Source organism: Rhinopithecus bieti, unplaced genomic scaffold, assembly GCF_001698545.2.
Source record: "Rhinopithecus bieti isolate Rb0 unplaced genomic scaffold, ASM169854v2 scaffold_4600, whole genome shotgun sequence".
Taxonomy (NCBI): Eukaryota; Metazoa; Chordata; class Mammalia; order Primates; family Cercopithecidae; genus Rhinopithecus; species Rhinopithecus bieti.
In genome coordinates, this window is record NW_016804545.1 from 1,460,159 (window position 1) to 1,485,405 (window position 25,247).

The 25,247-nt window shown below is 37.7% G+C and overlaps 1 protein-coding gene across 14 annotated transcripts in view; it reads right to left on the reverse strand.

The window, feature by feature from the left end:
* SSX2IP (SSX family member 2 interacting protein) overlaps positions 1 to 25,247 on the reverse strand; it is a 56,033-nt gene that overhangs the window by 13,153 nt on the left and 17,633 nt on the right. For 12 of the 14 annotated variants that reach the window (XR_001884897.1, XR_001884898.1, XM_017869134.1 and 9 more), the window contains 10 exons: positions 16,411 to 16,542; positions 15,884 to 16,053; positions 14,912 to 15,124; positions 11,371 to 11,481; positions 9,683 to 9,818; positions 7,099 to 7,174; positions 6,842 to 7,019; positions 2,952 to 3,102; positions 971 to 1,107; positions 455 to 628 (listed from right to left, as the gene is read on the reverse strand). Coding sequence is in view for 11 of the 14 variants with exons in the window: in XM_017869134.1 (XP_017724623.1) it covers positions 455 to 628; positions 971 to 1,107; positions 2,952 to 3,102; positions 6,842 to 7,019; positions 7,099 to 7,174; positions 9,683 to 9,818; positions 11,371 to 11,481; positions 14,912 to 15,124; positions 15,884 to 16,053; positions 16,411 to 16,453 (1,389 nt within the window). In the remaining 3 variants the exon portion in view is untranslated. Of the gene's footprint in view, positions 1 to 80; positions 205 to 454; positions 629 to 970; positions 1,108 to 2,951; positions 3,103 to 6,841; positions 7,020 to 7,098; positions 7,175 to 9,682; positions 9,819 to 11,370; positions 11,482 to 14,911; positions 15,125 to 15,883; positions 16,054 to 16,410; positions 16,543 to 25,247 lie in introns of all 14 variants that reach the window. The other 2 variants (XR_001884899.1, XM_017869132.1) reach the window with 2 other exon arrangements.

The window sequence follows — 25,247 nt, forward strand, 5'->3', positions numbered from 1 at the left end:
AAAAAAAAAAAAGCTGTAGAGCGTATATATAACAATAGTGGACTGGGGAAAAGAGAACTTAATTTTTTTATTATACTTCCTTTTTAAACAGCAAACGTAGTCTTTGTTGCACTGTCTTCTGACACCACACCTACTGACAGTGGATGAATGATGGATACCCAAAAGAGATTTCTTGTGGAAATCTCTTAGCAGGAGAAAGCCAATCTGAAAGGAGTAATAAATGCTTATAGGCTTTTTTTTTTTTTTTTTTAAGTTCAGTTCTCAAATCTGGTAAGGGGAAATAATCCCATTCTATATGCTCAGCCTCCCTTTCATTTCAAATTATTTATGAGATCACCAGTAAATATTTTAGAAAATAAGTAAATAGCAAGAAACCAAAGTAGACCTTAGAAGCATTCTACTAAGGCCCACCCACCCCCAGTATTTTCAAAAGCACTACCATTATTTAAAATACCTCCAATCCCAGGCGAATAGCGGCTTCTGTAAAGCTTCGTCTTTCTCTCTCAAAATTCTTTTTCTGCTCTTTAAAAAGCGACCATTCTTCTTTGAGGCGTTCCTTTTCTTCCAACAAGTAACAGTCTCGTAATAGTGAAGTGGTATCATCATCACATGCAGTAGCGAGCTGCTGCTATTAAAATTTAAAACATAGTAAGTTCCTGAGGGGCCCTGCAACACTCCAACAACTTGAAATGAAAGCAAGGGAAGGCGGGTCAAACTTCAGGGCAGGAATAGAAATTATTAAGAATCCAAAAGTCAAACGAGAATTCCCATTTCCCGAAAGCTACTACCCCAACTAGCAAAGTATGGACTATTTAAGGAATGGTACACAACGTATCTGTTAGCAGGGAACATAGACTAGAAAACTGTCAAATACCAGGGCCTTATGAAATAAAGGAATACAAATCTGCTAAGGTTCAGCACAACTCTGGCTTTTCATGGAGAATAGTTTTAAAAGGTAATTCATATTCACCTGCAAAAGCTGTTGCTGAGTTTTAATCATTTCTTTACACTGCTGAATTTCTAACTCAAGTTTTTCAGTTTCTTGTTCGTGGTCTTGTCGTGAGATTACATCTTCATCATTAAAACCTTCCAGGTGTACCTTTGAAACTAAGACAAAATCAGTAAGTTGACATAGGTTTTATAGCCACCATTTAGTTTACAGCGTTTTTGCACGTATCTTTAAAACAAGGGCTCTCAGAACTTTTATCTTTCTGGAATTTTATAGGTTTTCTAGAAAGTAGTTATGTTCTTTGGCTTTTTAAAATTTCATAAGCTATAACAAAATTACATTTATATTATTTTAACATAAAAAATTTTTAAGAAGCACAGCAACTACAGGAGTTCATGACAATTATACATTTGTACAATTTTAAGACTAAATGATATGCTTACAAATGGAGCTCTATTGCCAACATTTAATTTGTAATCCATATTTATTCAAGATTATGTCCTAATTAAAAACAGACAAAATGGCCATATTCAGAGAAGAGAAAAATAAAATCATTATGTTTCTGTTGACACTGCTTCAAAGATCAATGACGTGTCACAAATCTTGCTCTCAAATATTAAGTTCAACAAACACGAAGTCCAAACACACTTGCTGTTTGCTAGTAGACAGCACTGACTCAAATGAACAAAATCTCGAGTATATTCATTTTGGTGTTGTAATAATTTTGCTGATTGCTCTTTACTACTTAACACAACGGCATTGAGTTCATATTTTGACTATTTAAATTTTTTTCTTTAAATAGGCTTCATTTACTGAGCAGAAATCTTCATTTTCCTAATTTAAAAGCAAACTTTACCAAGTAGAAAATATTAAGAATATATTCATCAATGTAGAGCTATGTATAAGGAAAAAGAATAATGTCTGAAATAATAAAGTGAAAAAAGCACACTAAAGAAAAATATAGGTGATATTCAATTTAAAAAAATTTTTTAAAAATAAGTATCTTGCAAATCCATAGAGGAAAGTCTAGAAAAATATGCACCAAACTGTTAAGTGTTATATGTACGGAACGGAGACCTGGATATTCTACTTTATATACTTCCAAATTAATATTTTGCATTAAACATCTATTATTTTAAAAATAATTTTAAGTGAATTACTAGGAACACAGTAATCTGCAAGCATCTAGAAATAAGCAAAAGGTTCCTATCTATACTATGATAAATATTTCTTGATTTTTTGAGAGTCAGTAAAAGAGACTCAGTTTTCTCTCTTTTTGGGGGGGCAACAGGTGGTGTGTGGTTACATGAATAAGATCTTTAGTGGTGATTTCTGAGATTTTGGTGCACCCATCACCCAAGCAGTATACACTATATCCAATGTGTAGTCTTTTATCCCGACTCAGTTATCTTTATTCGATTATATACTGCATCCAGAGCAGATGGATCCATGATGTCCTCTTTTCAAACATTCACTGAGACCAAAGTGTATTTTTCTCAGTGAGGTTCAAACCTCACCTCTAAATGTATGTAAAATCTCGGCTGTGCACTGTGGCTCACACCTGTAATCTGGACACTTTGGGGAGGCCAAGGCAGGTAAATCACTTGAGGCCAGGAGTTCAAGATGAGCCTGGCCAACACAGCGAAACTCCATCTCTACTAAAAACACACCAAAAAATTAGCTGGCTGTGATGCGCGCCTATAGTCCTAGCTGCTCAGGAGGCTGAGGCAGGAGAAATGACTTGAACCTGGGAGGCGGAGGTTACAGTGAGCCGAGATCACACCACTACACTCCAGCCTGGGTGACCGAGCAAGGTTCTGTGTCAGAAAGTAAAATAAAATAAAATGAAAACATAAATGTATGCAAAATCTTGCTTTCAAACTACCAAACTGAAGTACAGTACTTTAGCTCTAAGCCTACAGATGTAGCTTTCTAAGTGACTGAAAATCAACACCTTACCAAATGTCACAACTCACTTTACATGCAGAGAAGCAGTGGTTACCTTGATTATCAAGTTTTTCTACATGACTTTTCAAAATTCTCCACTGTTTTCTGATGCTGTTGGTAAGCTGCTCTCTCACAGTTTCACAGGAAAGATCCCACATACTCTCTCTGCTCAGTTCTCCGGCGTCTTCTTCAACATCAGAAATAACCTACAAGTGGAGAGAGATGAAGAGGAAAGGCTACCACCTTACAACAGCTTTAGATGCTCAGGCAAGTAGTCTTCAGTTTGATTTCCAGAGGGAGCCGCATCCGAATCATTTCTGTGCTGTGTCTTATGCATATATGACCCAGTATTTAACATAAATGTCTTGGAAGAAAAAAAAAATGACAGAGACTCCTAAATTCAGCTCTCTCTAAACCTGCATTTGAATCCAAATACAGTTAATGACAAGAGTCATGAAGCTGTCTGAGGAGATATCACTACCTGTCTAATGTGTTGGATGTTTTCACACGTTATTTAACACTCAGCTCATTACAATGTAGGAAAACCGAGGCTTAGAGAAGCAGCATTACAACTAAGAGGCAGAACTGATATTTGACATTAGATCAACTTGTTTCTAATCCTAGGCTGCTTAAAGAAATGCATTTGTGAAATAATCTCTGAAGTATTTAATAGAAGCAACTGTTAATTCTATTTTCCTCATGTACTTTTTTACACAACTGGAGATATTTTTCTTTGTATTCTGCCAAAACACGAATTCATAAAGAAGTAGCAAACTTTACTGATATATGATCATACAGAATCAAAGCAGGATAAAGAACATGGGGAAACAATACTAAAATGGATATATGTCATAATAACCCACATCTACAAAAAGTAGTTCTAATTTGTCATTAATATTCAGGAAGTAGAAAGATATGATTCACTAATTTGAACAATAAAAATCTTGCTGGGGTAAAAAGGAAGATAAAAGCTGAAAAGAAAGAAGGGCTGGTTTGACTGCTCTCACATAGAGATCAGCAGGATGAGGGAGCAACTGAGTCTGAAGAACTCTATCAGTAGTTGAGGTCAGCAACGGGCTAGTAGAGGTCAGGGTTTCGGAGGCAGAGCAGACAGGGAATGGCCCAGGATCCGGCTCATGGTGATTCTAGCCCCTGCCAATCCTCAAAAGCTACTTGCCAGTAACTCTTCCAAGGAAGCACAAATTGTCTTCTGAACATTTTAAAGCCTATTAGAATACTACGAATCTGTTAGAAAAAATTATTGGCCAGGCGCAGTGGCTCACGCCTGTATGTAATCCCAGCACTTTGGGAGGCCGAGGCGGGCGGATCACAAGATCAAGAGATCAAGACCATCCTGGCCAACATGGTGAAACCCTGTCTCTACTAAAAATACAAAAATTAGCTGGGCGTGGTGTTACGTGCCTGTAGTCCCAGCTACTCAGGAGGCTGAGGCAGGAGAATCGCTTGAAACCAGGAGGTAGAGGTTGCAGTGAGCCAAGATGGCACCACTGCACTCCAGCCTGGCGACAGAGTGAGACTCCGTCTCAAAAAAAGGAAAATGAGTAATTATTGCACATTTCTCAGATTGAACAGAACTCTGTAACCACAAAGTGAAAATAAAAAATTTGGCTGGGCACAGTGGCTCACACCTGTAATCCCAACACTTTGTTAAGGCCAAGGTGGGAGGACTGTTTAAGCCCAGGAGTTCAAGACCAGCCTGGGCAACAAGACCCTGCCTCTAAAAAACCAAAAAACAAAACAACAAACTCATTTTACCTGAATTTTCGGTATACATTTTAGCTACAAGTAGGTCAAATAATAAATGAAACCTGGATGCTACCTAGGCATTCCAACATTACATCTATTTCTCTTGCTATAATGCTTCAAAAATCTTTCCCTACAAAATGAAAGAGAAAAGGGAGCTAGAAAATGGATCTTTTAAAACTAGAAAATATATTCAAGAGATCGTTGTTAGTCCACTTAAACATTTGAATTATGAAGAATTATACAGGATACTACCCACTGGCTGAGTAATGGGGGTGAGGAAGGTTTAATCACTGGAGAAAGATCTCCCTGATTTACCACATACTTTTGCTGACTGAAATCTGGTGATGAGACATTAAGGTTGGAGCAAAAACTGAAGATGCTGCAGGAGTAACGGACACTATGCTAACCTTTAAGAAGTATTAGTGAATGTTAACAACTGACTAGAAGTGACAGAGTTTGAGATAAAAGGTTAACTACATATAAGAGGTCAAGCAGGCCTCAAAATGGAGAATGTAAAAGATATTCGGGAATTCCAGACCAACCTGACCAACATGGAGAAATCCCATCTCTACTAAAAATACAAAATTGGCTGGGTGTGGTGGTGCATGCCTATAATCCCAGCTACTCTGGAGGCCGCGGCAGAGAATCGCTTGAACCCGGGAGGCGGAGATTGTGGTGAGCTCAGATGGTGCCACTGCACTCCAGCCTGGGCAACAAGAGCAAAACTCCGTCTCAAAAAGGCCTGGCGTGGTGGCTCACGCCTGTAATCCTAGGACTTTAGGAGGCCGAGGAGGGGGGATCACGAGGTCAGGAGATTGAGACCATCCTGGCCAACATGGTGAAACCCCATCTCTACTAACACACACACACACACACACACACACACACACACACACACACACACATTAGCCAGGCGTGGTGGCAGGTGTCTGTAGTTCCAGCTACTCGGGAGGCTGATGCAGGGGAATCACCTGAACCCGGAAGGCAGGGCTTGCAGTGAGCCAAGATTGTGCCACCGCACTCCAGCCTGGTGACAGAGCAAGACTCTGTCTCTTAAAAAAAAAAAAAAAGAATATTCAAGTAATATTTTTTAAAAAAACGTTAAGGAATAAAAAAGAAAAGGTAAGTGCTGGGATGGGTTTATCAGCTGGACTGATGCATAATACCACAAAATAAATAATCCTCAAATACTGGTTTAAAAAGTAAGTTCTGGTACCTTGCTGTTAACTAGCATTTTCCATCAACATTATTTGCAGATTTTAATTACTAATGTGAACTTGCTGAAACCTAAGATTTTAACTTACATGTAAAGCAATTAAGTAAAACGAACTTTTCACCATTATGTGATTTTTTTTTCAGACCTCTGCATGTATTACTCCCGTTCTCTGGAATGCTTTCTCCATGTTTTTTTTTTTTTAACCTCAAAAATACTTATTTTCTAAGAAGCAGTGAAAATGTCACTTTCTCTGTGATGCCTTGATTGCCATAACTGTTCTGCACACTGCACCACCTTATTACAGCACCTAATAATGTAATAATCATGTCTCCACATCTGTCTCTCCCAAAAAGAGCTTCTTGAGGGGAAAAGTCAAAATTTTTCCTTTCCAGAGACCAGAACATAAAAAACACTCAGTAAATTTATGAACTGATTATTTGGTTCCCAACGTTAACGAAAGTTTCACTCTGTGAAAAGTAGAGTACTTAATACTAAAACAACTGAAAGGATATTTGACACAGTGGTTATGATCGTGAGCTTTGGAGTAAGGCAAACTTGGATTGAAATCCTAGCACTGTCACGTGTGATACTGGGCTAGTAAGTATTATGCCTTAGTTTCCTTATCTATAAAATGGGGATATTTACAGTATCTAAATCATCAAATTATATGAAATAATCTCATATGTTACAAGGAATATTATAAAATGAGACAATGCTTATAAAGCACTTCTTACAGTGCTTGACATGTATTAATTTCCTGGAAAATCATCTGCAGTATTTTTCAGGAAACGTCTGAAAACATACAGGAAGTCTTTTTGGTTGTCACGGTAACTGAAAGTAGCATAGCAGTGAGTGTCCTATTCAAAATATCAATAGTGTCCCCATTGGGAATGCCTATCATATGTTTTCATTATTCTTATTAGCAATCTGAAGACTATATTAGAGAGGAAAGAGCCACTTACAGTTCCTGTACTATCATCTACTCTTTCTCTAGGTTTCTTCTTTTGGGGAGAAAGAAGGGAAATCATTTCCTTTTTCATCTGTTGAAGAACCTTCTTGAGTTCAGCATTTTCCATTAGGATTTGTTTCTGACGATATTCATAATCATTCAAGAGAATTTTATACATTTCATCTTCATTCCTGAGAAAGAAACTGTCAGTATGAAAATGCAGGATAGAAGGAAGTCTGATTACATTTATCAATTTAAACTGGACTTTACCTGGCTTCAGTTTTACCAGTCCTCCAGGAGCCTCTTTTTCCATCAGCTCTCCCAACATAATTCAAAATGTCCATAGCTACAAACATGAACACAAAAAATTAATTCTTACCATACATGCTTAAGCATCTAAAACTCTAATGCACTCTATACACATATGTGGTGAAAGTGAATCTGGTATATAGGTTAGGATTTGGGCTTAAACAGCCTAATTTTCGAGTTTCTAGTTCCACCACTTGGAAGCAATGAGATCTCGGCACATTATTTAACTGCTAAGCCTGTTTCTTCTTGGACACTGGGAATAACAAAAGTATCTACCAAAGAGTTGTGAAGACAAAGAAATAACTGTTAAAGCACCCAACACTGTAGAGTGAACACAGTATCTGGCGCATGGTAAGTACATAATAAATGTTACTTTATCATTATTAATTTCATTATCAGGGTTGGCTGATAATGGCCCACAGGCTGGCTGCCTGATTTTGTAAATAAAGCTTTATGGGAACACAGCCACATCTACTTGTTTACATACTGCCTATGGCTACTTTTCCTGTTACAATGGCAGAGATAAGTAGGTGCAACAAATAAGCTATAGATCCCATAAAACTGAAAATGTTTACTATATGCATCTATACAGAAAAAGTTTGCCATGCCCCGTTAACATTAACATCTTCATCTTCATCAAAGGAGTCAAAGCCCCTGGTAGTGTATAATACCTTCTGCCGCAGGTGGACATGGAAACATTTGGCATAAGAAGGAAATAAGAGTAAATTATTGTAATCTTAGAGTTAATAAAATCATTATGAAACTGTCACTTCTGATTGGACCAGGAAACAGTTAGGCCCCTATAATGGAAGAGCTCTGTTTCCAGAACTAAATCCTTAATAAACTTCTCTGTATTATATTTTATACTTTCAGCATTTCGGCTGGGCGGGTGGCTCACGCCTGTAATCCCAGCACTTTGGGAGGCCGAGGCGGGTGGATCACGAGGTCAGGAGATCGAGACCAAGGTGAAACCCGTCTCTACTAAAAATAGAAAAAATTAGCCGGGCGCGGTGGCGGGCGCCTATAGTCCCAGCTACTCTGGAGGCTGAGGCAGGAGAATGGCGTAAACCCGGGGTACAGAGCTTGCAGTGAGCTGAGATCGCGCCACTGCACTCTAGCCTGGGCGACAGGGCGAGACTCTGTCTCAAAAAATAGTAATAATAAAATAAAATAAATTTAAAAATATACTTTCAGCGTTTCATCCTGCTTTTTAATTTTTTTTCCTTCATGAATGAACATGAGGCTAACTAACCTTAAAAACCAATGATTCTCCTAATGAGTAAGATTAACTCAGGATACCTAAAGCTTTCCAATCTTAACTGTGTATTACTGAATCTTCATTTCTATTTTTCAATAATTTAAAAAATAAAGTATTCGGCTACCTCCAACAGCTCTGCTGTAGAATGACAGTGATGTAGTCAACACTAAACTGCTTGCTGACAGCAGGCAGAGTGTACCACATGACAGCCTGAAACGTATGCTCATCGCCCGTTTTTCAAATCTAAGGTAAGACAGTTTAGGGGTGTCATGGTATAATGTATGTTAGAGGACTACCTATAGTCACTTGGAAACCACTCTTCAATAAATTAATACACACACTTCTTGTGTCTCGTATTTATACCAGGCCAGTAAAACTGTATTGTAAAGATCTACTTTCATATTTCTTTGCTTTTTTTTTTTTTTTTTTTGAGACGGAGTCTTGCTCTGTCGCCCGGGCTGGAGTGCAGTGGCCGGATCTCAGCTCACTGCAAGCTCCGCCTCCCGGGTTTACGCCATTCTCCTGCCTCAGCCTCCCGAGTAGCTGGGACTACAGGCACCCGCCACCTCGCCCGGCTCGTTTTTTGTATTTTAGTAGAGACGGGGTTTCGCCGTGTTAGCCAGGATGGTCTCGATCTCCTGACCTCGTGATCCGCCCGTCTCGGCCTCCCAAAGTGCTGGGATTACAGGCTTGAGCCCCTGCGCCCGGCCTATTTCTTTGCTTTTTAATTTACACTATCTACTTGAAATTATCCACATATTTGGACGAACTGGTTTAAACTTTTGAAAAAGCCTACTATTAGCAAAAAAGTATACCTTAGACACACACACGCCTAACTTTCAAAGTCCATCCTTTTGACTAGTTTCTCCAAAAATGCACAGCTAAACTTATTTAAAGGAACTCAAACTGACATGAACGATTTGGTCCGATGATAAATTTTATGAGGTTTACTCTATTTTGACACTCAGAAACTGACCCTGATTTTTAATATTATCAATTCTTCGATATGGAAAATTAGAATGTCCTCTGGCTTAGTTTTTCTCTATGGATTAATTCTACACTGGTCATGTTAAAAAACACATGCAATTAAATAAAGCAAGGCAAAATGACTTATTTTCCACTAACCAGCTGTCTAAATTTTTTATATAAACCACCACCACCGAAAAGCAATTGTATAAAGCATGAAAATAACATTTCACGAGTTACTGTGTTCAATCCTTTTACAATTATCTCTAAGCATAGTATTAGCTAATTTATTCCCTTAGCTGATCTTTGCCAGCTGTTTACCTATTTTCTTATCTTTCTTGTTCATAACAAGTTGATGTAGACGTTCCTTCAGTTTATTATATTCACGCTCTTTTCTCTTCATATCATGATTATACTGAGTAGCTCGACTTGCAATGATATTTTGTAATTTCTGTACCTGAAAAAGGCATTTGCTATTATAAGCCCGGTGACAATTCACAAATTCGAAAGAGAAAAATCCTAAAATTCATCTCCCCATATAGGTTTTAAAATCCTAGGATGATTCTTCCTTATTTGTAACCAGTAGAAACCACTTTTTAAAATATTATATGAATCATATAAAGTTTAATTCTGAAATTTCTAGAAGTGCTAATTTTCTGAATTATCTCCTGTACCTTTTACCTTACATATAGACTCTGAACATTTAAAAACCAGATATTCTTATGGAAGTATTAAAATGATTAAAGCTTTATCTGAGATAAACTGAACTCATCTGATCATTTTAAGTGAACTCCTTATATTACCGACTTAAAATCACTTATACTTTTGTTAATCTGTGACAAAGTGAATTAAGCCTGTGGCACATGGCAGCAGGTAAGCAGGCTCATTTTCTAATTAAAACAATTCTCAAATAAAAGTAACTCCAAACAGCAGAATAATCCAGTCCAAATATTTGCTGAGTGTGTATTACGTGCCAGACGCTGCTGTTCAAAGTTCAGATCAATGACAGTTTCTCAGGCAGCTCCTGATAGAGTATGTCCTATTCTTTTATCAAGCTATTCCCAATCCCTGCTAGGGATTAACATGATTAACTTAATCCCTACCAAAGATGAACTGTATTCAAACCGCTTAAATGTAATCAACAGATCTAGTCAGAATTGTCTGCGAACTCAAGGAAACATGTATAAGCAACCTTACAGTTTAAATACTAATTACCTACTTACTAAATATACTACTAAATAAACAAATATGGTAAAACAAATCTATCTAAACCACTCCAGGGCTCTTTAAAGAAATACACTCCTCAGAAGTCTTTAATTATAGTTCAAACAACATAAAACACTGAAACTATTATATTTTTATAGTTATTAAATAGTCAGAGGTTATACTTTAGAGCAATAAAAACATAACGGTTTCTTCCTACAAAAATGAAAAAATAATATTTTGAAATGCATTAGTGCTATAGGTCCAAGTAACCACTAAAGTAGAAATTAGAATTCTGCTAAATAACCACTAAAGCAGAAATTAGAATTGTATCTTTTGTGTCAGAAATTAGATTTTTAATGTGAACTGCTTCTGTGCCCATTTAATGAAGAAACTGCTTGACTAGATGAACAATGTCAGTATTTAAGACAGTGCATGCAAGAAGGGGCACCTCCGCTATCACGTACAGGTACAGCAGAGAATAAAAGATCCGCATTTAAAGCACTCTTGTGCCTAAGAAAAAGTGACAGTGAACATGAGTCCAGGAAGGGCAGTCCAGGACACTGACTGTTACCAGCTATGAACTAATATCTAAGCCAAATGGATCCACTGGTGACGGGAGCTGTGGTGGAGAGGGTTCCTGACCTTCCAGTTAAATACTATACACAAAGGTCTACCGTACCAATTCGGGGAAAGATGAATAAATGGTTCTTTCTTTTTCAAGTAAAGTGGCTCTTATGGTCATCTCATATTACAAAGAAAACAAAAATTCACTTAAACTTCATCTGCAGTAACTGACAACTCACCTCATCTTTCTCATTCTTTAGTAGCTGATGCAAATTCCTGTTCTTACATTGTAACTGTCTATCTCTTTCCTGAAGCCCAATCATTTCCCTCCTGGAAGTTTCCAGTTGTTCCTAAAACATTTACATGTAATTCTGATTAAAATTAATAAAGGATTTAGAATAATTGAATCCTTAAAAGATCAGTAACAAGAAGTTATACATCCTACTGTTCATTAGTCAAAATCAAATGTTAGTGGCACGTGAAATGTTTATTTAAAGGAATTATTACAAAGTACACCATAAAATTATAACATTTAAATTTACACATCAAATTGTAATTTATATATCAAATTTTGTACATATATTAAAAAGTGCTTCAAAATGGATCCCTGGAAAGAGCATCACTCCATGATGCTGCCCCTGAATATTTTTAAAGTTTATTATTAATACTTTTAACACTTCTATACCACGTTTTGAAGATCTCCTCAAATACAGCAATGCCATCATCCTTCGAGAGTGTACTTGGCTTTGAAAAAGAAGCAAAAGTGATTTGGAGCTAAGTCTGAAGAAAAAGATGGGCGACCAAGCAAAGTGGCAACACGTCGAGTCACAGAAATGGGACTTCTGTGTGACACCACTTCTCCCTGCAGGTGGTAAAGTCTCTGAAGGTACTTTCCAGAGAGGAATGGCAGCAAATCCAGAATTAGTATGAGACAAGATGCTCCTTTTCAACTTACTGCATTTCCTGAGGAACTGTGCCAAGTTCTGCATGAGGCCACCCATATGGAATATTTTTTAAATTGTACTAATATTTGTATAAAATTCAAAAGCCAATCAAGTTGTCATAACCGACCATAAATAATAACTTGCACAATTTCTGTAAGAACAGATCTCAAGAAGATACAGAAAATGTAGGAGTATAACCTGGATAACTAAGGTTGTCAATTTTTGGCACCCTTGTTTTGAATGTGTAAAACTTACTATTACTGCTAGGACAGATCAGTTGGCATGACATAACTTACAGGCACTAGGCCAGGTGATACGTAGCATATACATCAAATCAGAAATTCGCTCCACGTGATGATCAACACTTTACCTGAACTCAGCGTCACCCCTGAACATCCGCATGCACCCCTCCTTCCTTTCTTAGTGAACTACATCACCATCCTCAGTAACTCAAGGCAGAGACCTGAATGGGGTCTTGAATTCATGACTCCTATTCTCCAAATTCAATTTTTCATAAAATCCTACCCATTCTACTTCCTAAGTGTTCATCAGATCTCAATCTTACTTACTATCCCCATTAGCACTACCTTAGTTCAAGTCCAAAACCTCAGCAAAGGGTCGCTAACAGGCATTCTTATCACCAGGGCTTCTGAGCCCCCTAACTCCATCCCAAATTCAAGTCTGCAATTCCCCTATAATTTCTCCACCCCACTGCCAGAATATTTACGCATTGTCTTCCTCCTGTTTACAACTCCTCAGTGCTTCACTGTTTTCGTACAATTCCTTTTATACCATCTGGAGACAAGGCTCCAGTCTTACCTCATACCACTCTTCATACCCATCACATACTCATCGCAGCCCCAACAGAGATATTTGTGGTTCCTCTAAAGTGCAGTGATCTCTTACGCTGCTACACATTTATACAAGTCATATACTCTGCCTAGAATGACATTTTCAAGCACTAGCAAATTTCTACTCATTCTTCCAATCTCAGATCAGGTGTTACCTCTCCGTGAAGCCTTCCCTTGCTTCCTACCCCAAGAACAACTAATGAAGCAAACAGTTATGTTTCAATATGTCTCCTTTCCCTGGACTGCAGTCTCCTCATGAACTAAGACTGGGGCTTCACTCAACTTTGAAACTCAGTGCCTAGCACATATGCAATACATTTTTGTTCAACAAGTTGAATTAATCATATGCTAGATCTAGAAACTTTTCCAGATAGATTAGCAACTTTCCCCATTGAATACACATTTCTGTCCACAGTTGACTCAAAATAACAAGATTCTGGCCTAGGTCAAATCCCATATTAGAAGACATCCTGAAGAAACAGTCCCTGCTCTGGGTAGTCCTAATAAATGGGACCACTCCTTGAAGGAAAGGCTCAATAGTCTCAGATCACCAACATATCATAATGATTTACTAGCTACTTATAAGACACATGGCCAAGGGTTACAACCTCTGGATCAGCCCAATCCTTAATAAGACCTTCCATAGTTCTCTCTGATCAGGATTAAAGTACCATCTATAACTCATAACCTTTTCACAAGCCTGGGGGGCACCAACTACCCTTTCCAATCTACCACAGTTTCCCCAAGAGACATAGCTGGATCATCTCTACCCTTTAGGAATATAGGATGCACAAAAGCCTAAAAACATTACTACGAGAAAACACACTTTCATCATTGTGTATGAACCAAGAAGACAACATAAGACAGCATTATCAATGACAGACTGGTAGGCACAGGTGCTCGTAAAGAGCGAAGATGTCTCTAAACCAATCCCCAAGTGTTTCTAGTGTTCCCATGTAGGCCAACTCTATGCCACATCATCACAGCACATTTCCTGCTAGGGGATTTTTAAATATTCTATAGAGAGGTCCTATTATTCCCTCACAGAGCTCGAAGATTCAAGATTCTGAGTGGGTTTTTTGATTGTTTTCTTAGACGGCGTGCGGTGGGGGAGGATGCACACAAAGAAAAATAAGGAAAAGTAAAGGGGCATGGACCAACAGATGAAAAACTAAAAGGAAGCTGATCATCTGACAGTATACAAACGCAAAGGCTTTGATTTTCACAAATCACAAAACCCAATATAGAATAGCATATTTAGGAAAAAATTTGACTTGATTTATATTACATCCTTAATAACATACAACTATAAGTCCCGACCACACCATGATTTTGAACACCTTGTTCCCTTCTCCCTGGATAAACATTTTTAAAATACAAATGAAAACATAAAAGGAAGAAAAAGAAAGAAATCAAAACAGAAACCAGTATCAAATATTCTACATTTTAAAGTTAGTAGGTTCAATGGTCCTGTGAAAAATACTTCCTTTTTTTTTTTAAGAGAAAAGAAAGTTTACTAAGCATTTTTCTATAGTCTTTTCCAGAGACCCAAGGCTTCTAAGAGAAGTTATCTAGTCTGCTTTAACTATTGAGCCTTAGCTCATGTGGCATCATAGATGCCTCAATAATATTTTTCTTGGAATTAACTTGTGCAGCCTCTTACAATAAGACTTTTAAATGAAGCATATACTTTCTTAACCAAGATTGGATGACAGAATCGTTATTTTATTTTCCCAGAGCATAGAATATTTCCTAACTTTTTACAGATTCAGCAAGTCATTAAACAGCTCAAAAAATTAATGCCATCAATATACTGTAGGTATTAGGAAGCAGATGTGTGCAAATTATAAGTTCACTTTTATTTACCTGTTTAAAAAGAAAACCCTAAAGCTTAAGAAAACCCTGAAATATTTAATAAAGTCAGTAAAAATTTATAGTATTCAATTATATAATTATGGCATCAAAATACAGATAACAATTTTTACCTTAAGTTTTGAGTAGCAGCTCTGTAGATGGTCCATATCACTTCCCAGCTTCAAATTCTGTGTCTCCACATTTTCCTGAGCTAGAAGGTTCTTCCGCTGAAGCACAAGCAGCTCATTCATACAATTTAAAACAGCTACTATATTTAACTCTCTCTTTGTCTCTTTACCTTTGGATTCTTCATATAATGAAGGAAAACCAAAAGTAGTCAATTCCTGGTAGGAGAAAATGTTTTCTTAAAGTTGGTTACAGTTGAGGAGATACAGGTCAGAGGATATAAACTTTCAGTTAGATAGGAAGAATAAGTTCAATAGATCTATTGTATGTCATGGTGACCTCAGCTAATAACTACGTACTATATTCCCAAAATTGCTGAGAGAGTAAATTCTACCACAAAAAATGATGTAAGTATTTGAGGTATGTGCACTGTGCCATTTCACAATGCGTTTTCTGAAGCATCATGTTGTACATGACAAATTATATAAGTTTTGTCAATTAAAAATTAAAAATATATGTGAATTATTTTAAAAGGTTGGTTACTGGACAACTTAGTAAAAAAAAAAATCAACAGATAGAAATCTTTTCTGAGAAAAATAGAAAACTATCTTGAAATAGTTAAGAAAATGGTCAATATCCCAAAGGACAAAGAGTTAAAAGGATGGGGCTCTTTTAGCCTCTGCTATAAATCTGTGACATGCAGCAAAGCACTTGGGTTTCTGCATCCATAAAGTGATGGCTAGACTCTCAGTGGAGGAGCCCCTGGGACAATGAGGAAGCCAGCCTGCTCCAGATAAAAAAGTTAGACTTGCTATCTCTAGATGAGATAATCACCAAGGTTGTCTGAAAATCTAAGTCTCAGGGGCACTCACTATATAAACAAAAAACTTGTGTTTGACAAATGTTTCTCTCATAACTTTGATACATTCTATTATATAACATGATTTACGCTATTGTTTTTTACAAAAACATGTTACCTGATCAAGATATGAAACACTCTGTTCAATATTATCCTCTGTGCAGAAGGCACTGAAAAAACTGTGCACATTTTTTGATAAAGGTATTGAAGAACATAGCACTTGCTGTGAGTACAAACTTGATGGAGACATCTTTATTTCTGAGGTATATTGAGAGATACTTTTGCTTTCTGAAATAATAAAAGGCACTTATATAAATAATTTAGAAAAATTTATGTAAAGCTAACATAATCTCCATTACTAAAGACTTGAATTATATATATACACTTAAACATAGATATAATTATACTATATACATACATATTTTAAGGTATTTTCAAATTAGGGCAAAGTCTCTTTTTTATGAAAACTATATACTTTTTTTTCCAAAAGATACAAATAAAGTGGTGTTCTCAGCAGGCATGAAAATAAGTATTTTATAACCACTTGTCTCTCTTTAGTCACATCTTCTAATTATTTTATATTTTCATTGAAAAATTCACCTTTACAGTTTCTGCTTTAGTTTACAATTATTTAGACTTAGTTACCTGAAGACAGACCTCGATCTGTAACAGTCATCCAATCTCCCATAGCAATCTCTAGAGCCAGGATACCTGAGGAACCAGTTCAGCAGTTAAACATTTAGTCCAGCTGCTGTCACTCTTCTATGTAGGCATCTCCTTAAAAAGCAGATTATAGAATAATAGCATCTAATTTAAAATATGAAAGCCAATATAAACCCAATGCTTAAGAATTAGTTGTATGTGCTTCAAAACGAAGGATTTTGCAATATTTATTCCCATGCACAGAGACAGAACATGGTGTGTGTATATACACAGAAATATAAATAATATGTAAGGATCAAGGTTAAAGGCTTCCCAAGTTCTACTGAGGTATTCATATTACTTTATATACAAGATACATGGTACATGATTTGACTCAACATACATCTAAGGTATAGTATTGTACTAAGTAATATTTCCATATTATATCCTTTAAAATAAAATACAATTACTTATGTAGACGAGAAGATGAAAAACTTCTTGGCCAGCATTTCCATTTTTTTTGTTTTTACCAACTATATTGGCAAAACTTGTAAATTACAATTCCCAGTGTTGGCAAAGATGTAGAGAAATGAACACTTCCATATACTCTCTCCAGATTATAGCAATTTATACTACTACCAAGAAAGCTGACAATATGTATCAAGTCTTAAAAATGAAAATATATTTTGATCCAGAAAATCTACTTCTAAATTATCCTAATAAAATGATGTGTACAAAGATTAATCTAAAATTTGTTATTCACAATATCAAAAAAACGTGCTTATGTTTCCATAGAATGGCTAAAAAAAAAAACAATATATTTATACAGCATTTAAATGTAACTGTTGTGTAGAATTAGATGGCTAACAAACAAACAGCCAAAACTACAAATTGTATGGACTAAGTATAAGACACCCTTTCTATTTCCATTTATGTTTTCACTTTTTTATAGAGACAATGGAAGAGACAAATATTTCTCCATCATAAGAAAAGCAATTCAAACGAAACTGTAAGTGGCAACTGGCAATTGATTTCAAGGTAAGAGGGAAGAGGAGGAAGGGTGAAGACTGTATGCTACCCGGGGAACACATGTCAATACTGTGGACAGCTGCTTCTTGGCTACAATAAATTGTGGTCAAGGGGAAAGCAGTTGTGTTGATCTTAGATGTTTTTATGAGATACTGGAACTCTGGATTTTTATGTGAAGTCTCCCAATTTTAAAATGTTAGTAGCTAATTTTAAAAAAAACCTCTATGTATTAAGTTATCCTGTGGGAAAGGGGAGTGCCTAGAGAGGGAAATGAGTGAGGCTTCTGGGGTGCCAAGACTTTCTACATCTTGATCTGAGATGTGGTTACACTGGTATACACAAGTTCAGTTCATCGAGTTGTATACTTTTTAAGATCTGTGCACTTGACTGTAAGTTATAGCTCAAACAACAGCACTATGTAATAAGCCAAGTAAAATGTGTCTTTAGACCAAATCTGGACTGTGGATCAAGAGTTCACAACCATTGTTCTGAATATTTAAGACTGTGGTAAAATATTCAAAATATAGTGTTAAATGAAAATTTAGGCCGGCTGTAGTGGCTCATGCCTGTAATCACAGCACTTTGGGCGGCTGAGGCGAGTGGATCACTTGACGTTAGGAGTTTGAGACCAGTCTGGCCCACGTGGTGAAACCCCCGTCTCTACTAAAAACACAAAAATTAGCCGGTGTAGTGGCAGGCATCTGTAATCCCAGCTACTCAAGAGGCTGAGGCAGAGGAACCCCTTGAACCTGGGAGGCAGAGGTTGCACTGAGCTGAGATCGTGCCACTGCACTCCAGCCTGGGCGACAGAGTGAGACTCCATCTCAAAAAGAAAAAAGAAATTTACACTCTTCCAATAAATACTAATTGAGCTCCTACTATGTGCTACTACATTTTTCTAGGCACAGGGGAGGCCATATGCTCTCAAGAAGTGAAGTTCATATTCTGATGGAGGTAGAAATAAATACCAAACAAGTGAGCAACAACTTAACAAGAGTGATAACTAAAAGAAAATAAAACATGGTAATACAAGAGAGTATTAAGGTAGGGAGCATCTGGATCAGTGAGAGAACCTCCACTGAAACGGTGACATCTGAAGTGAAACCTAAATGATACAGTCAGCCACAAGAAAATCAATGACCAGAGCAGTCCAGGTAAAGGAAACAGCAGATACCAAGACTTAAGATGGATATTAACGTGTTATAGATGAAAAACAGAGAGAAGGCCAGTATATTTGAAGCACAGTAAGCAAGGCTACAGTGTAGGACGTCGGATTTCCTCTAAACTGCAATGAAAATCTATTGATGTGTTTCTCGTAGCTAGGAAAGTAACATGTTCTCTTTTATGCTTTAAGAAAGATTACTGTGGCTACTCTGTGAGTAGACTATAGGTAGGCAATTGTAAAAACTGGAAGAAATCAGGGGGCTACTACAATAGTTCAGGCAAGACAACCAGTGTTAAACTACAGTTCTAACAGTGGAAGCAGAAACAGGCAGATGAATTAGGGATGTGTTCTGGAGACAGAACCTTCAGGACTCAAAGATGGATTGAAATGTGGGCAAAAAAGAAATCAAGGATGATTTCTAAATTGTAGAGCAGCATACAATATATACTGAGACAGATGATGTTATGTGTCTATTACATGTTATGATGTTACACACACACATATATACAGGAAGTAATTCAGTCTGGCAATGGTCTTTTGCCACTTTTCTACTCATGTGCTTGGTAAGGAAGGGCACCTTGAACTATTTTGTTCTTCCTACTGTCCTTAAACGGGTGTTAGCAACAGGATGAGAAGGATAAAGACTGAGCCTGTACCAACTAAGAAAGACGCTGATTTTACTTTTGGCTTTCTGAGATAATCACTATAAGTAAAACAGAATCCAAGAAATAATAAACCCTTCTACTCTAATATAACTCAGCTTTGGGTAAATTCCTTAACCTCTCTGAGCCATAGTTTCTTCACAGGTAAATTACCGTAACAATGAAGAATACCTCCTAAGTTTCCCAAGAGAAAAGTCATTTAGCACACTGCTTGGCACAGAAGACACACATAAGCTAATATTCATCATCTTCATCTTCATCATCATCATCATCATCATCTAGACACAGGGCTATTTGATATAAATGACAGGCTTCTAAAACCTGTAACAAAATGCACCACTGCTCCTAATAAAGGTTGAACACAAATTATTAAATGATCTAGAGACAGATATCTTTATAAAGACACAGTACACAGTGAGCTAATTTCATAATCAACTGGTTGGGGGAAGAAACAAGGTCAGAAGAAAACAGTAATAGGCATCTTTCCAATTTCTTTGTGTTCTTGTTAAGGTATCTGTAAGACAATAGTGCTTTAAGTGTCTTTTCTCCTCATACAGAAAGAATACCAAAATGTGTCTGTTATATACCCATTCTTTAAAATTGTAAATTAAGTCAGTTACCCTTCCTCTGTGAATTTAGCTCTCCTGTGCCTACAGGCTAGACAGTGAATTGTTCCCTGCCCTACTGATACAAACTTTGTAAAATGTTTACAACGAAAACCAAAACCCCATTTTGAAGTCCTATGAAACAAAAAACTTAACTAACAGTATATGATTTCACACAATCTAAAAGTTTCCATGAATCCTCTTCTGTTCAATGATGTAACAATTACATGCTAGGAGACTTGTGATAAAAGAAAAGTTACCCGACCAGTTTTTCCAAGAAAGGGGACTTACGACTCTTTATCAATACACACCCTAAAACTAAGCAGTAAATTTAAGCATATTACTGTATTTCAGCTCAAACACAGCCAAAACTGCATTGCTGAAGGTTGCAAAGCATTTTTTTTTTTTTTTTTTTTTGAGACGGAGTCTCGCTCTGTCGCCCAGGCTGGAGTGCAGTGGATCTCAGCTCACTGCAAGCTCCGCCTCCCAGGTTTACGCCATTCTCCTGCCTCAGCCTCCCGAGTAGCTGGGACTACAAGCGCCCGCCACCTCGCCCGGCTAGTTTTTTGTATTTTTTTAGTAGAGACGGGGTTTCACCATGTTAGCCAGGATGGTCTCGATCTCCTGACCTCGTGATCCGCCCGCCTCGGCCTCCCAAAGTGCTGGGATTACAGGCTTGAGCCACCGCACCCGGCCAACAAAGCATTTTTTATGAAGATGTTAAATTAAGTCAATGTTAATTTCAAAAGGAAAAAAAAGGTAACAGAACTGTATCTGTTTTGCATAAACATAATACCATCACAAGCCCATTTCAATTTGAAAGTGTCAAATGCAACCAAGAAGGACTCCATTACAAAGTCAGTGCAGGAACGCACATTCATAATATAGATTAATCAAATAATAGTAAGCCATTATCTAGTGGACATGATTATTCCTCAGAATTGGAGTAAGAACAAACTTAGTTATTCCAGCACTGTTACCATAGTTACTTTAGGAGAAAAAAGTAAGTAGTGATCCATGTTTTAGTTCAAGTAACCTGTAACCTGAAATTCTATTAATATGATTTGTTAGAGTATATGAAAGGAAAATACGTCTTGGGACCCCAAAATCACTAAGCCAAAGGGAAAAGTCAAGCTGGGAACGGCATCAGGCAAACCTGCCTCCCATTTTATTCCTCAATAAAATAGCTACAAAGATTAAAAAGCTACATTTGTCCAAAGTTCCTTGTGGGCCTCAGGCCACCCTGAAACAGTTCTGTTGGATTTCAGTCTTGCAGTGTAAATTGATAGCTTATTTTCCAAGGTGCGGGACAAAGGACAGAACTCAAAGTTTTCCCTCTGCTTACCTGAGACAAATGCACATCTGATAGATTCCTATGCCCTATTATTTACATAAAAATGCAGATTCAATGAATCAGACTAAGGCATAAGTGGCTATTCCTCTACTTCCCTCTCACATGCAAACTGTGTATTCAGTGAAAGGCCGATCAAAGACCCAAAAGAAAGCAATCTTTCATCTCATCTACCTGTGTCCTAGAAGCCCCCGCCCCCTTTTCCCTTCCACTTCAAGTTGTCCCGCCTTTCCAGACTGAACCAACCAATGAATTACATCTTACATATACTGACAGATGTCTCATGTCTCCCTAAAATGTATAAAACCAAGCTATGCCCAACCACCTTGCATATGTCGTCAGGTCCTTCTGAGGCTGTGTCACAGATGTGTCCTTAACCTTGGCAAAATAAACCTTCTAAATTGAGACCTATCTCAGATACAGCTACCCAAATTCCAAGATGGATCAAATTCATGAGTGAATTTTATGAGCAAAACTTGAAGATTAAAGAATTTAAGTATCTTGTAAAAGGCATTTCATTCATTTAAGATTGTCATGGAACAATCTTGAAATACATCAAAGCAAGAAAAATGTATAAAGTAATCCATAAATAGGAGATGTAGTTTTGTTCATTAGTGGTAGGAAACATGTATATAGCCATCTAATAAACTTCCTGTTCAAAGTACTTCTCAACATAGATTCCAATCAATGTCTTTATACTGTAATAGAAAATCTTACAATAATTTTGGTAAAAGTGTTACCTTACTACTTTTGAAGTAGTAAGTACTTTTTAAGTACTCTGTCTTCCCTATATGTCGCTATGGGTTGCAAAGTACCAATGCCATATACTTTAGGTATGAAATAAGGGAACTCTGGTCTTTTCTGGGTAAAATCACGCAGAGCTTAAATCTATCATTCTTCATGTCCAAATGTTTTCTCTTTTGCTTTCTGTTATACAGATAGGAACTAGGGCTCAGAGAGATCACCAGGTTGGCCCAAGGTCGCATTTCTTATTGGTTGTGAAGCCAGGAAACAAATCTGATTTCAAAACTCTGTGGTCTTTTCCTTTTTTTTTTTTTTTTTTTTTTTTGAAAGGAGGGTCTACTCTGCCACCCAGGCTGCCGAGGTGCCCCAGTGGCCAGATCTCAGCTCAACTGCAACCTCCGCCTCCCGGGTTTACGCCTTCTCCTGGCCTCAGCCTCCGGAGTAGCTGGGGCTCAGGCGCCCGCCACCTCGGCCCGGGCTTGCTTTTTTTGCTATTTTTTTAGTAGAGACGCGCGGTTTCACCGTGTTAGCCAGGATGGCCTCCGACTCCTGACCTCGTGATCCGCCCGGCCTCGGCCCTCCCAAAGGGATTACAGGCTTGAGCCACCGCGCCTGGCCTCTTTTCCTTTTTTTATTGAAACAGAGTCTTGCTCTGTCACCCACGCTGGAGTACAGAGGCGCAATCTCAGCTCACTTCTACCTCTGCCTCCCAGAGTCAAGCGATTCTCCTGCCTCAGCCTTCTGAGTAGCTGGGATTACAGGTGGGTGCCTAGCTAATTTTTGTATTTTTAGTAGAGATGGGGTTTCACCATGTTGGCCAGGCTGGTCTCAAACTACTGACTTCAAGTCATCTGCCCGCCTCGGCCTTCCAATGTGCTGGGATCATAGGCGTGAGCCGCCACGCCCGGTCAACTCTGTGCTCTTTTCATTCTATCGCTATTCAATCTTTCAACTTTGTACACATAAATCTCTATCATGCATGCACATCCAACTGAAAATAGAATATAATCAAAATGATTTCCACTGTTTCTTTAGAAGACTGTGTTCTTATAATCCACTTTAAATGAGTTCATTCAGAGCACACAGTTCTCACTGGAACTTATATACTACTTAAATTGAGGCACAACTGTAAAATTGGTCTCTGCTTGGCCACAAACAATAGCTTTGTTCTTGTTTGTACTTCTCTATTGTAGAGTAAATATTAACACAACATTGAAACTAACTTTACACACCTTTAGCAAAAATATCTTGTGGTTCTGGTTAATCACACCTGTTTTTTCCATCAGAAAAGTTCCTTGGCTAGCTATCTTTTTCCTTCTAACCCAAAGATGAAGAGGTTCTCAATACACAACAATACCTTGTAGAACTTTGGGTAAGCAGTCTCTAAGACGGCTCTCGGTTATTTCTGCCTCCTGATGGACACGCCCTTGGGTTATTCTGTTCCTTGAGTATGGGCTAGATTTACTAACTAGCTTCCAACAAACAGAATATAGCAGAAGTGAAGGGATTTCACTTCCAAAATTAGGTTATAAAAAGGCTGTGGCTTCCATCTGAGGTTGTTTTTTATTCCTTGCCCTCTTAGATACCTCTTCCTAGGGAAAATAAGCCATCACATTGTAAGCAACTCTATGAGAGGTCTGTGTAGCAAGGAACTGATGTCTGAGGTCGACAGGACCTGAGGCCTGCCAAGAGCCATATAGGTGAGTTTAGAACTAGATTTTACCTCAGTCAAACCTTGCGATGACTGCAGCCCTGTCCAACACCTTGACAGCCTAGTGAGACACCCTGAGCCAGAGCACCCAGCTAAGCTGTGCTCAGATTCCTGACTCATCTATTGTAAGCTGGCTGTTTAAGCTGCTAAATTTCAGAGTAATTTGTTATGAAGCAATAGTTAACTCATACAAGTTTTTAAGTATGTATGTTAAATATATATAAATTTATTGAGAAATTTCTGAGTCCCTTCTAAAACTTACACCATAATTGACTGAAACATAACTAAAAATGATGCCATCCACTACAAATGCTGCTGCTCAGGTTTTTAACAATGATATCAACCAGTATTACAATTAATCATTCCATACTATTACGGTTAGATGCCTTCCCCACTAGTTTATGAACTTCTATAGGGCAGGGAACGTATGCGTCTTTGTAGCCAACAGTACCTGAAACACAGCAGGTGCTCAGGAAATGTTCACAATATGAACTGAGTCCCACATATGGCACACTCACTCAGCCTCTGTGCCTCCACCGGTGCTTTCTTCTCGCACCTATCTCAAAACTAATGCTTTTACAAAACACCACCGCCCCCATCACATAACCTTCTCCAACTACTCCAGCCCACCAAGCTCAATCTCTAAGCCCTCCACATACTCGGTTTGTTTCATCTTTCCCAGCCACACTTTCCAGTACCACACATTTTACATTTCTGTACTCCCTCCCACTAAACTTAAAGGATGGCATAATCAATGAGTATTCAAAAACTGATAACAAATTAACATGTTCATTCCGGCAGGCAGAAGTGGATAAAGGAACAGAGCAATGGAAAAGTAGCAAAAGAAGAGTCAATCCTTTAGAGAAAAGAATTACTCTCAATTCCCATTTGTCTTTTCCTCTTCACCCCCAAATCTCTGCAGCTACAAACTGAAAGAGAGCTCCGCAGAAACACCGTATCCTGATTACAAGATTTCCCTCACAAAGTACACTACTTTAAGTGTTCTTTTCAAACTCACTTGAAATTCAAACTTGAGAAGGTGCTAAAGGCCTACCTACTCTGAATTCCAAAACAACTGCAGTTAACAGAAAATAATAGCTTTCCATTACACAGGGACATGGTAACTTAACACCACCTGGGCTTCTAAGTATTGCACAGAATTTTTCACAAATAGAGCTAATTAAAGTCTTTGCTAAAATCTCACAATGTTAGAGTTACCAGACTGTTGGGTTAAGAAGATAAAACTAAGTCTTGTAACATTAGTCCTATCTTACAAATTCAGTCCTAAAATTTAAGAATTTAGTTATCAGTATTGACTCTTAAAAACTAGACATATTACAATTATTTAAAACTGTAATATCACTTTCAACTATGATTTTGTTATAAAGGAGACTGTAGCTTTGAATTCCATTAGAAATATCTCTGCACCTTAAAATTGTTCAGATGCGCACATCAGTACAGAAACACATTAAGTCGGCCGGGCGCGGTGGCTCAAGCCTGTAATCCCAGCACTTTGGGAGGCCGAGACGGGCGGATCACGAGGTCAGGAGATCAAGACCATCCTGGCTAACAC